Source organism: Hypanus sabinus, chromosome 16 (genome assembly GCF_030144855.1).
Source record: "Hypanus sabinus isolate sHypSab1 chromosome 16, sHypSab1.hap1, whole genome shotgun sequence".
In the NCBI taxonomy this organism is placed as follows: domain Eukaryota; kingdom Metazoa; phylum Chordata; class Chondrichthyes; order Myliobatiformes; family Dasyatidae; genus Hypanus; species Hypanus sabinus.
This window is the reverse complement of record NC_082721.1, coordinates 27,047,442-27,061,138: the sequence shown is the minus strand read 5'-3', so window position 1 is coordinate 27,061,138 and position 13,697 is coordinate 27,047,442. Positions and strand designations below refer to the sequence as shown.

Genomic DNA, 13,697 nt, shown 5'->3' with positions numbered 1-13,697 from the left:
GAGAGTGGTGGATATGTGGAATGCTCTGCCCCAGAAGGCAGTGGAGGCCAAGTCTCTGGATGCATTCAAGAGAGAGTTAGATAGAGCTCTTATAGATAGCGGGGTCAAGGGATATGGGGAGAGGGCAGGAACGGAGTACTGATTGTGTATGATCAGAGTGAATGGCGGTGCTGGCTAGAAGGGCCGAATGGCCTACTCCTGCACCTACTGTCTATTGTCTATGGCCATTGCGAAAGCAATATTCTGCTACCGCCTAACCCAAATCACAGTGTATGCGGTCAAAGATAAGCTGGAACTCGGGACGGCTGGAGTTTGCGGGATTCCCTGTGAGTTCGGAGCCGCATTTATCGGTCACGGTAGAACCCGCATCAAGGAACACACAGGTGTATCTGTTTGGGTTGCCCGGAGAAATCGGCGGTAGAAAAACATTGCACTCGCAATGGCCATCGGATTAACTTCGACGGCACAGAAATACTGTGCCACGCCAATGGCTTTTGGAACAGCTTAACGACGGAAGCTATTGAAATAAAACTAGAAGAAAAGAATCTTAACAAAGACGAAGGTCCCGCCCTGAGATCTGAAATTTGATTGTAAACAAGGCGGGACAGCGTAAAACTGATTGGATGAGGACTAGCCAATCAGGAGGGGCGGACGATGAGCTTTTACCACTAACTAGACGTGCCTTGGTCTCGGCCCTGATGAAGATGGCAGTTCGTCATTAAATGATCGGTTAAAATCGATACCTGTGCCCGGCTGGAAGCTCATGAGGAGTTTATTCACTTCCTCAATCTGTTTGCATATGTCCCTCAATTTCTGGCACTTTTGTTTAACGCCATTTCCCCTTTATAAAACAATGTTGACTCTGCTTGATCATATAATTTCCTAAATGTTCTTCTGTTACCTACTTGGAAATAGATTCTAGGATTTTTTTTAAAACAATGACGGAGGTTGGACTTTCTGTTCTGATTTATGATTTTCTGCTTCTTGAGCACTTCTATTTCTCTGGAACCTCTCACAATCCAGGATATTTGGTATCTTACAGCTAAAGTACTCATATCCTTTTAAGATTCTATAATTCAGGATTTTGGGTCAGTCTTTAAACCTATTAGTTTGCCTGGTACTTTTTCCCCACTACAGACCATCTAAGCACATCCCTTCCAATGGTTCATTCATTATTAATGGATGTGTTTAGTTTCCTTTATGAAAATTAATTAGTTAGTCACAGCTTTATTTGTCATAATAGGAAGGCACTATTATTTGTAATGCCTGGTTAAGGAACCATTTTATTGTATTTCTGTTGCTATGCTTTAAGTATTTTATTATAGAGTATTAAGAATTATAGTTTATAGGCATCCATTAGTCTTGTGAGACCATGGATGTCTACCTTGGAAGGTTTCTCCAGGGCACAGGCCTGGGCAGGGTTGTATGGGAGACCAGCAGCTGCCTTCCCCTCTCCACACTACCGATGTTGTCCAAGGGAAGGGCACTATGACCCACACAGCTTGCCACCAGAGTCGTTGCAGAGCAATGTGTGGTTAAGTGCCTTGCTCAAGGACACAACGCACTGCCTCAGCTGAGGCTCGAACCAGTGACCTTCAGATCACTAGACCGATGCCTTATCCACTAAGTATTAAGAATACTCCTTCCAGTAATGCCACCCCCCTTCATTCCCCATCCCCTTTTCCTTATCTCCTTGCATGCCCATTGCATCCCTCTGTTGTTCCTCCCCCCTTCATCCTTCTATGGCCTTCTGTCCTTTCCTATCAGACTCCCCCTTCTTTAGCCCTGTATCTCTTCTACCAATCAACTTCCCAACTCTTTACTTAATCCCTCTCCCTCCTGGTTTCACCTATCACCTTGTGTTTCTCTCCCCCCTTCCCCCTTTAAAATCTACTTATTTTTTACCTCCATCCTGCCCAAAACATCGATTGTCCTTTTATCCATAGATGTTGCCTGGCCTGCTGAGTTCCTCCAGCATTTTGTGTGTGTTAATAAGAAAAAGGAAGTGCATTGCTTTGGCATAAGTAGGCAGTCTGGACCTACATTCTACTGAACTTAAATGAATGAGGGGCAAATTGAACTGAAATCTACAAAAATTTGCAGTATAACTCAGCAGGTCAGATTCCAATGAAGAGTTTCCACCAGAAACGTCGGCTGTACTCTTTTCCATAGACGCTGTCTGGGTTGCTGAGTTGCTCCAGCATTTTGTGTGTGTTGATTGGATTTCCAGCATCTGCAGATTTTCTTGTGTTTGTGAAGAACTTAATAAGAATTGATGTGGAGTCAGTGTTTCTGCTGGCTGGGATGTAATCTTCAAAACAGAGAAGAGAAAAAAAGAGAAATCTTCATCCAGAGTCATTAAATCTTTGGAAGTTGCTTAGCATATTCAAGAGAGCAATACATTTTGGCCATATATTAATGCAGGAAAATGGCAGAGATAAAATATCCAAATGCCCACTCCTGCTTCTACTTTTCATCTTGAATGTAAGGTGATTTTCTTACAAACCTGGCCAAAGCTTACTGTTCAATCAGACCGGTTATCAGGATATCATGGCAATCAAAATGGCGCTGATAAGTGGCAACTCGTTGTGTGCAGCTGTTCAGTGCCTAGCAGATTTCTACAGATGTACTGTGGAGAGCATTCTAACTGGCTGCATCACCATCTGGTATGGAGGGATCAGTGCACAGGATCAGAAAAAGTTGCAGAACATTGTAAACTCAGCCAGCTCCATCATGGGTACTAGCTTCCCCAGCATCTTGAAAGTCTCCGAAAGGCTCAATGGTCCAATTTGTTTGTTTTTGTTAAAAAGGTGATGCCTCAGAATTCAATGTCCTTCATTAAGGACCCCCATCACCTAGGACATGCCCTCCCACCTTGGAACAGATATATAAATATTTATTTATTATTGTAACTTATAGTTTATTGTTATGTATTACTAGGTACTGCTGCTGCAAAACTACAAATTTACGACCTATATCAGTGCTATTAGACCTGATTATTGCATTGCTCTGGGTGAGATTTTGTTGCATTTCCTCAGTGACAACAATGACAACACTTCAAAACAGTTCTTTAGGTATAACCTGCTCTGGGATGTAGGAAGCTTATGAAGAGCAATGTAGAAAATGATCACTTAAAAATAAAGGTTCCATCGAGGATTCCTACTCCGAATCAGGATTTGTGTCCATACTTGCTTTTCAGTGATAGCAGCTGTGTAGTTTGTATTAGGCAAGGTCCCACCCTCCCCCACCCCAACTCAAATATCCTGCCAACCTTTTACTGTAAAGGAATGGTTCCCAAATTTGGGCCACATTTGCAGCATGTTGTCAAATCATTAAATCTCTCTGCTGTATTAGCATCATGGGTGATCAGCTATCATTGGAGTCCTAGAATCAAACCTACAACTTCCCCACTTCCACCTTAACCATTTTTGAAAATGCAAAAAAAATTGGGTTGTGAATAATACACTCATTATATAACAAGTTTATTTAGGCATAGCGTGCAACAGTTCCTACAATTTGTAAGAAAATGTGGTCTTCTACTGGAGGTAAAAAAAAACATTACCTGATTTCTACAAGAGATGGTCAAAATGGTTGAGACTTCACTTGCTAGGAACTGGAGCTTAGGAATACTTCTGCACTGTTTCTCTCAAAGGCTTTAAACAGCTACAGTGAAAGCAAATCACTCATCATCTGGGCCAGGATGCATGAGACCAAAGCAGTCCCCTCTTCCAATTAGTTATCCATTGAAGTCAGAGGACCAGACATAGTCCTCACCAGTTTCTCAGCACCTTCCCACTGGTAAACTCACCCAAACCCTCTGCAGCTCAAGCCTCTGCAGGCATTTCGGCTGCTGAAAACAGAATGAACCAGTCAAGAACACATTTCATTTAGGGATTAGTTTTCCTGTAACATCCTGGCTCCTAATGAGAGAAAGAGGCTCCTTTCAGAGCATGGAAATGAAAATGGGATGAGAGTAACCGAATATCAGTGAAACAGAAAATTCCAGCACTGCTTAATTAAGGAAATTCAACTCTTAAGTTCATCCCACAAAAGTACGTTCAACTGATTGCGGTGCTGTTGAAACAAACTAACATCACAGTCAAAGATTGAATAGTAGTCTCTTCCAGCAGTGTGAGGAAGTCAGTAATAAGGTCTTCTTGGGTTATTCTGAAACAAAAAGAAAAAGAAATCAATATTACTTCAGACAAGTAGGAGACCAGGAGACGTATTTAGCTTTCTCCACACTCTTGATGACAGGAACGTGACTGGACCCTTCCTACCTCCTTCCCTTTCACCGCACATGGATAATCCTGAGAGATAAAAAAACAGGTTAAATTCGGAGCCAACAAGGGGATAAAAAAAATAGAAGTCCATTCAGCAGTAGATAGGATTACACATAGTGATCGGAATACTCACTCACCTGCACAGGTGTAGTGAAACACAAGAAGCTCAAGCCATCTAGGACCGAGTAATCCCTGCAACCTGACAATATCCATGCCTTCCATCACCTGCTATACATCATGGCTACTATACAAGTGATTCAAGGGATGGATATTCTGCAGTGACCCACCATGCTTCAACAATGTTTGCCCCACAGAGGGGCAAAAGCAACAATCCACTGTAACTACCATCAGCTTCAACTGACAACAGGGAAACCCCTATTTGTTTATTGTGCTTCTGCTGGCTCACTGTTGGATCCATCCAAATGGCAAAAGTAATGTTATTGTGTCAATCAAGCCTGTTACATCATTCAATTAAGACACGATGATCTGTATCATGTTACATAAAGGCAGCAAAATTATACAACTTAAGAGGGAAAAAAATGAAGATCTGAAATGCAACAAGCTCAAGACCTTTAACAGAGAGTATCTTCTTAGATGAATGTATAGCTGATTTTAATGAACTCAATGGAGCTGAGCTGTGAAGGCGCAAAACTTCCAACAGAGACCCTCCCCACTTCTCTGTCCCTGTGTTTTAGCGACGACCTACCAATGGATTGGGTCTGAACCTGTAGGCCAACATCATACGCTTGCGGAATGCTTCATACTCGTCATCATCCTTATTGAGCTCCGCAGGGCGATCAATACCAAACCCAGCTCCATCAACTGCAGTAACTCCTCTGTTCAGGTGAAAAATAATACACAATCACAAAAATACTCAAATTCATATTAGGCTTTAAGAGTTTTCTCTCTTGTTCGAGGGATAGAAAGCTTCAGTTAGGGAAGAACATAGGATTGTACAGACCCTTTAGCCCACAATGCTGCGCCAACCATTTAACACACTTCAAGATCAATCCAATGCTTTTCTCCCATATGGCCCTCCATTTCTCTTTCATTCATGTGCCTATCCAAGTCTCTTAAATGTCTCTAAAGGCTCTGCTTCTACCACCACCCTCAGCAGTGCATTCCATGCAATTACCATTTTGTGTAAAAAAAAATCTACCTCTGACATCTCCTCTCTGCTTCCCTTCAATTACCTTGTCCTCTCACAGTAGTCACTGTGGCCCAGGGAAAAAGGTGCTGGTTGTGCACTTTACTTATCCCTCTTATCATCTTACACACCTCAATCAAGTCGCCTCTCATTCTCTTTTGCTCCAAAAGAGAATAGCCCTAGCTAGCTCAACCTTTCCTCTTAAGACTTGCTCTCTAATCCAGCAGTATCCTGGTAAATCTCCTCTGCACCTTCTCTAAAACCTTCCCATCTTTTCTATATTGAGGTGATCAGATCTGAACACAATGCTCCAAGTGTAATCTAACAAAAATTTTACAGTGCTGCAACATTACCTGAACTCAATCCCTCAACTAGTGAAGGTCAACAGACCATACACCTTGTCAACCATTCTATCAACTTTGAGGGATCTATGGACTTGGAACTCCAAAGCGGAGATTGTTCTTACAGAAAGGCAAAATTAAAAGATTTAATAAAAGGGGTTTTGACAGAGTAGATATTGCAAAACAGTTTCCAATAGCAGTATATGGAGGATATTAAAGATGATAATCAGGAAAACAATAACAAAAGGTGAGTTTTAATATATGTTATTGTAATCTAGAATGTCAAAAGGCATAGGAAATGTATTAAATTGGAATTTTTAAATGGAATAAATAAATAATTGAAAAGGAAAGGAAGATATAGAGCTACAACCAAAGAACTAGCAACCTAGATTAATTAATGAGTTTTTGCCATAATGAGCCAGCATGGTCATTATCTGCAAATTTATGAATCTATAAAGCAGGACTGTCCTTCAGCAATTATTGTCAATTGACAAGGACATGGTATAAGATTCTATAAAACCAACACAATGAATGCAAACTGGCTACTGTTGCTGCTTTTGGAAGAAACTTCTGTAATCAGCAGACACCTTGATGACATTACAACTCTCCTTCAGAGTTGTCCTTGAGCACTGGCGAAAAGAAATTGTCCTAGACCAAGCATACATCCATCAAGTTAGACTTTGAATTCTAAGTTTATTTACTTCAAACTTAACAGTTCCACCGAAGGCAGTTAGAAGCCAGAGGTATTGCTATAATGTTGTAAAGTCTTGGGGGATAGAGGAGGATTAGGTTGACTGTGATGTTTCCAAGTTAAAAAAAAACATAACTGGCACACAAGAAGAATGGCCCACTTGTAAACAGAAATCATCAAGATTAAATACATTACCTGCTCCTCTCACTAACAATTCTAAAACCTGGAGAAGAATGCTCTCATTGGACAGTGACCCTTCCTTTTCCCTCAGCTCAGGCCGAGTGCCATTTCAACTCACACAGACAATATCAACTTATTTGACAGATTGGAGCCCGGATGCCCCACCATTTGTTCCGTACCTGGGCACAGGAGCTTTGATGCCTTGACCCTCGGAGCCCAAACCATCACCTTCCTTCCAGCCCATTTTCATCAGCATCTGGTAACCAATGTTCTCCACGGTAAGTTTGAAATCCTTGTAGTCAGAATAATCAGGCTCTCTGCCTTCCTACGAAAAACAGGACACAGAATTACCGAGATGATGAGGCAAGAAGTATTTATACATGCATCTATGCCAGTACACCTAACAATGCATACAGTCATGCATGCTCATCAACATACACTGGTTCCCAATCCAATTATAAATTCACGTTGCTTTCAAAATGCTTCAAAGAGCTTCCTTTGCTCTTCAATATTTTTCATCCTGTGGTCTTTTAAACTGTACCAATTCTGTGTTTTATCTCTTGATAAATGGCAGCTGGTTTGTTCATCTACACTTCAGGTTGTGAAATTTCCACTCTAAACCTCTCCCTGTTCTCAAGGCCCTTCTTCAGACCAAAACCTTGCACAGCTTGACTGAGTTCCCTTCTATCAGATTTCTTCTGCTTTTAACCATATCAAATACCTTTAGAAATGCAACCTGGTGTTAACTGCAAGATATGATACCCAATAAACCAGTGGCACTTTGTACAAGAGACCACAGACATGAATCCACTAATTTTTTTAAGCACACATTAGCTCACATTGAGGCAATAGTAGCCATACGTGGTATCAGAAAACATTCTCATTTCTACACCCCAGAAACCAATTCATTTCAATAGTAATTCCTAAAATTGAAAGATACAAGATTGACCATAAGTGGGATTGGAGGAAATACAGACTGTAAAAGTGTAATTTCAATCCTGCCTAGCTCCTAACATAGCTCTAGATCTCACTGTGGGACCACCAAAAGGGCCAGCGATGAACAAAAGTCATACCAATGCAGTGAATTGTCACTGAGATGAGACACTCAGCACATTTATTGGACAGAGCAGAACTTCAGTTTCACTTGAACCAAATTCTGCATCTGCATGGCCAAGAATGCAAAAGAGCTACTTAAAATAGCAACAGGCAGAATCCATTTTAAGAAGTGTTTTCAGATAATCTAACTTACCTTTAGAGCTTTGAATGTTTCCATGAATTTCTCTAGTTCATCAGGGGGCAGAAAATCCCCAATGAAGTGTTTCCCTCGACCCATTTCTGTCAGTTGTTCTGCCCATTCTACCAACAGCAAGATAAATTGTAATCAGTTAAAGTCAAGTATATATGTAGATTTTTCAAGCAAAGCATGTCTCTGACACGTTGATTACTTGCACCTCCACCATCTCACCCACCCTATTCCCTCAAAATAGCATTTTTAGAATCAGATGAAATTACAACTCCAACAAGTTCAGACGCAAAATATAAAAACAAACATCCACAAATTTTCAAGAACAGAAATGATGTCAGGGTATTACTTTGAAGGAAGGAACAGGCATGCTTCACAGTAACCTTGGGGCTAATATTTAACCAACATCACCAAAAAAAAATCTTTTCATTAACTTAGTGCTGTTTGTAGGCATTCACTTTGTGGAAATTGATTGCTGTGTATCATGTAGTATGTCACTTTAAAAAAAATTCACAGATTTTAGGACATTCTGAGGTTGTGAAAGGAGTTTTATAAATGCATTTTTCTTTTCCTCTCTTACAACAGGTCATGCACTCCATTTGCTTTCTACTTGCTAGTTGCTACCAGGTAAGAACATCATTAACCAAGAGACATCTCACACAAGCACTCAAGGCACAGATTAGCCATTATTAGCTGAAGAGTTCTCAAGGATACATAGCCACTCTTCTCTTAGATTCTAGGTGTGTTGGTTTGGTAACAAGAGTAGCAAAAATAGATCATAAACTGCCTTCAGACAGAAGGAACAGCATTTCTACAGGCCCTTGTGTGCAGACATGGGGTCATCTGTGAGTTTGGCCATCTCCAGTACATCTGCCTAGGACCATATGCACTGACCAGCTGCAGAGTGCTACATTTCCATTGCACCTCATTACATATTGTTATCTGAAATTACCTCTAGTTTTTTCCATCTCCATGTGCCGCAGGCGATGTTCCCAGGTCCCAGCTTCACCGTCAATCTCCTCATCACTATCATACTCGTGTCGGTGTTCTTGAATTGCTTTCTCCCACATCACCTGCATCTCCTGCATGGCTTGTTTGTGCTTCATGATCATATCGTACATTTGCTGCATCTGCAATTCATCCAGAAATCACATCAGCTCCTTGGAAAACGTCACAGACAGCTTCACTCCCCCCCCCCAGACCTTCTCCAACCCTTATTGTCTCTTTGGGTGCTTCAAATGGTAAGTGCCACAGTTCTCTAAAATCTGTGTATAGCTCCCCCTTGCCAGGTCTTTAAATTCCTTCTATTTATTTCCTTTTCAGCTCTGGGTATAACTTTTTTTTAAACTGGGAAAATGACTGCGTAATCATTCAGCCTCTCCCTGTGTAGTTTTGGCCACCTTCAAATGGACAGGCTTGGTTCTTTTTCCTTCCTCTGCTCTGCTTCTTGGTCTCTTTCAGTCTGCTCATTTTCTGTCTTCCTCCCCGCTCCCCACGACCCAACCTCTCCCCCCTCACCCCACTCATTCCACCTGCATGTCAGGGTCTGTCGATATCCCTTTGCATCTTGATCTGTAGCTCTATGCTGGGCACCCAATGCCTGTCTGTGTATGAGGTACAGTCGCCTAATGCTATTGCAGCTCAGGGTGTTCGGGAGTTTGGAGTTCAATTATGGCACCAACTGTAAGGAGTCTGTACGTTCTCCACATGGGTTTCCTCCGGGTTCTCTGATTTCCTCTAACTGTTCAGAGGCATACCAGTTAGAGGGTTCACTGGTCAATGTAAATTGTCCTGTGATTTGGCTAATATTAAGTAGGTATGTTTCTGCGTGACACAGCTTGTTGGGGCAGAAAGGCCTATTCTGTCCTCTAAACAAACAAATAAATCTCTGCACTCAGGTTCAACTTTTCTCTCCCTATGAAGTTACCATTACTAAATACATCAAATTGTCCATCAACCCATGTTCTCCTAGTTTCTATTTCTCTCAGCTTCTCTCTCTCTCATCTTTTTCCTTTTCTCTCCGTGCCAAACCCAGTATCTATCTCATTTTTTCTCCCCTCTAATTACCACTGCTCATTATCTGCTTGTTTCTCACACTGAGTGTCCTGAACTAGTGGTATGTCTACCTCCGAAAGTTCAACTTCCCTGCTGCCTCCCTCTCAAAATACCAGCCTTCAACCTACTGTCCTGTCTGTCAGTTTAACTTCAGTTCCGAGTTACTCCTGAAGCTCCATTTCTTCAAAGAGTTATCAAGGAAGCAAAGCAAGGAGGGCCAGCATCCTGACATACAATACATCCTGACATTTAAGCTCAGGCCTTTTGTGACAATGCTGCAGTTCAGAAGCAACGCCCGGCAGAATAAGATTGTCTAAAAGCAGACAGCCTCCAACCAGCTCTGCAGAAATATAGTTGTCTGCCTCACATGGCCACACTCTGCCATTAATCATCAATTTACCTCCTGCTGTTCCTTTATCTGTTTCTTCTGTGCATCACTGAGCTCGTTGACTCCCACCAATCCGACCGGCTTACCTTTCTGATAGCCGAGTCCCTTCAGCTCCTGAGCTGTAATCACAAAGACACAATTAGGAATGAAAAACAGGACACTGGGAATCAACTCCAGCACAGTCACACTCGTACCGCAACTTCATCTGTTCCATGTGGAACTGTACCTCTGTTTCTCTTCTCTCCAAATCACACTGGACAGGTACAAGGGTTTATACATAAAGGAAGCTCTTCAATCTACTGTGCCAATATTAGTTCTTTAAGTATTAGCCCCACTCCCTGTTCTTTTCATGGCCATAAGATTCTTTGTGTTTATTCAAATTTCTGTGATGTGATTGGACCCAGGTTTGTTTGCTGTGAAGTGTTAAGTATGAATTTAGGCAAACTGAAATCAACAACTCTTTGACTGGGGGAACTACAGGGTTTCAGACCTGTGGTGCAATTTATTTGCTGACTTCATGTAAGGCAAGTTTGTGACTAAAGCTAAATGACACCTCAGAATTTAGAGGGCAGATGAATGGAGGTATTGGGGCTAGAGGGCACAGACTCAAATTCAAATTAACTTAATATATCCTGAAATCAGAAATATTCTCAGGAAAGAAACTATTTGAACTATGGCATCACAACAAACTCGACAACCTGGATCAACAAATTGACACTGTGTGAGGCTTGTGTGCTTCAAGTACTTCATCAGGCGATACCAACTCATGGCCACCCATGTTGGAATGGTTGTGGACAAGATGCCAGATGAGAACTGACCCAATCCTGGCTCCTGAATGGACAGATTCTTGTCTATTCCTCCTGGACCATACCATACAAAACAACTACAAACTATACAGTGACTACACCCTCATTGCAGACAAAAACACTGATGTACACTCATAAGGGTCAGAAGACCATGACTGTAATCTCACCATGTAAGGGTATAAACATTGTGAATGTACAGTGACAAGTGATGAAATGCTGTCAACATATAAAAATGTATTATGAACAAGAAAGCACAATTTGACCAAAATATCTCATCACAAATCAATCCCACCTCTCAATCCCATTTACTCATTTTCACCCCATTATAGGAACACCAAATACCTAACCTTTCTCCATCATCTTTAATGAAAATGAACATTTAATCTGTGATACTCTTCTCATCTGTGTCTGATGCCAGTAATATCACTTCCTTATTCACAGAGCTTACTTGTTAAGCCAGGTAATTGCATCGGATAAGCCATTTCAGGAGGAGGAAGTTCAATCTTGTCATCCTCTGGGCCCCATCGGCTCTTTTTTTTCTTTTTAATTGAGGAGGAAGATGATGGTGTGGATGCAGGCTCAGTGGATGAGTCACCAGAAGTGGGCTCAGGAGAACCTTTCCTCTTCTGTGTTGCTGGAGATGACATCATCATCAAGCTTGCTTGGACTGCCTTCTGCGCAATAGTTTTGACTTTACAGAATACTTCGACTGTGTCCCTGTAGTACCGATATGCATCACTGTTCTGCTCATACAGAAACCTGTGGAGTGGAAGAAGTCAGAGATTTTGGTGCTAATGAACTGTTAGTTAACGCTGGAAATTTAATAGTGAAGCTAGAATCCCATTCAGTTCGGTGTACTGATGCAGGACTCTGAAAGAGCTGTCCATTTAGTCCATAAACTCACAAGACATAGGAGCAGGATTAGGCCATTCACCCCATTGAGTCTGCTCCGCCATTCCTTATAGCTGATTATCCCTCAACCCCCATTCTCCCACCTTTTCCCTGTAATCTTTTGACACCCTGACAAATAGTCCCCTGTAATTTTCCTATAAAAATCAAAATGTATGTATTTATATATACACACATATAATACATACACATACTTGTTTTATATAAAAATAAATCAGCATGAGTAGGGTACATCTCTTCAGTCCTGTTCCACTTCAATATGCTCATGATTGATATGATATTTGCCTCTGCTCCACTTTCCTTTCTGATCTTCCTCACCCTCTAATTCTCTGATAGTCCTTTAATATCTCCAAGACTAACATACTAAGCGTTTGTAGCTCTCACAGGATACAGAACTCCAACAATTCTTTTGTGCGCGCCTTCAGGATTCCGGATTTTTGTGGCTCTGGGGACATGGTGATTCTAGGCTGGTGCCCCTGACTGAGGCATCACGGGAGAACACAGAATATTGGGGGGAGCAGGTTAGCTGATGGGGGTTGCATGTCTGGAGAGCTGCACCTCTTTTAGTGCCGACTCTCTGGGCGCAGAGCTCGGAAAAAGCAACGCAACAGACTTTTAACATTGTAAATCAGCAAGTTGTTTGTCAGGTCTCCTCTCTCGCTGTGAAATGGGGACACCTCTTTTTCCCTTATTAGGGAGGGAGAGAGCCTGTAGTATGTTGAATTACCGGGTGAACGAGTAGTCTTTGGGATACTGCAAGTCTGTGTTGTTATGAGTGATGAATAGACCTGATGGACAATGGGGTACAGAGTTAACCATTCCCCTCCTGAGAAACACAAACTATTACTGTTGCTACGCTGACCATGAGAAAGAGAGATGGAAAAACAAGCAAGAACATCGGCGACAGATAAGAGAGAGGGGGGAATTGCTGATTAACCGTATTGTGACTCCTTTATGAATTATTTACTGTTTTGCTGCAAGGACAATAGTTTGCTCATAAACATTCCTCAGTGGACTGTAGGAGTGGCCTTATTTGATGGACACAGTCATTCAGGAGTGATGGATAGCTGAGTCCCCGTTAGTAGGGATAAAAGATAGGTCTGGAGAGACACCCTTCAGACACGCCAGTGGACACCGATTGAGTGTTGGAACCCACAAGAAAGGTGGGGGCTTCGAAGACCGAACCAGGAGGTCGGTCATTAAGGCTATCAGTGTTAAAGCAGGGCCGGTGGGGACATGTGCGTGTCCACTCATGCCAGAGTGACGAGTCCACCACAGAAGAACGGAGAGGTCATAACTGAATGACCACACCGATACGATGGATTAAGAAAGCAAAGGAAGGTTTGCCTGACTGTAGTTGTTACATCTGGCTCGCTCTCTCTCTCCAATGATTACAATACAACAACTATAACTACATCAGCACTCATGAACTCAACTTTATACTTTTCTATGACAATTTATTTACCCCTAGACATCGATAGAGCTTGTTTATTATTGATTATTATTATTCCCACACTTTTAGGTTTATTACTGTTAACTGGATTTATATGTATATTTGCATTATTGGTATGGTTTTGCTTATTTTTATTAATAAACACCTTTAGTATTGTACCACCAGACTACAACGAATTCTTCTTTCTCTGCTGGTTAGACA

The 13,697-nt window shown here is 41.7% G+C and overlaps 1 protein-coding gene across 1 annotated transcript in view; it reads right to left on the bottom strand.

Annotated features, from left to right (window-relative positions):
* Nucleotides 1-3,465: 3,465 nt before the first annotated feature.
* Nucleotides 3,466-13,697, bottom strand: part of sugp1 (SURP and G patch domain containing 1) — a 50,192-nt gene continuing 39,960 nt past the window's right edge. Inside the window, exons 8-14 of the mRNA XM_059991387.1 lie at nucleotides 11,583-11,893; nucleotides 10,341-10,447; nucleotides 8,838-9,015; nucleotides 7,892-7,998; nucleotides 6,822-6,967; nucleotides 4,990-5,119; nucleotides 3,466-4,167 (exon numbers count right to left, since the gene is read on the bottom strand). Coding sequence (XP_059847370.1) covers nucleotides 4,141-4,167; nucleotides 4,990-5,119; nucleotides 6,822-6,967; nucleotides 7,892-7,998; nucleotides 8,838-9,015; nucleotides 10,341-10,447; nucleotides 11,583-11,893 — 1,006 coding nt within the window. The 3' untranslated portion in view covers nucleotides 3,466-4,140. The remainder of the gene's footprint in view (nucleotides 4,168-4,989; nucleotides 5,120-6,821; nucleotides 6,968-7,891; nucleotides 7,999-8,837; nucleotides 9,016-10,340; nucleotides 10,448-11,582; nucleotides 11,894-13,697) is intronic.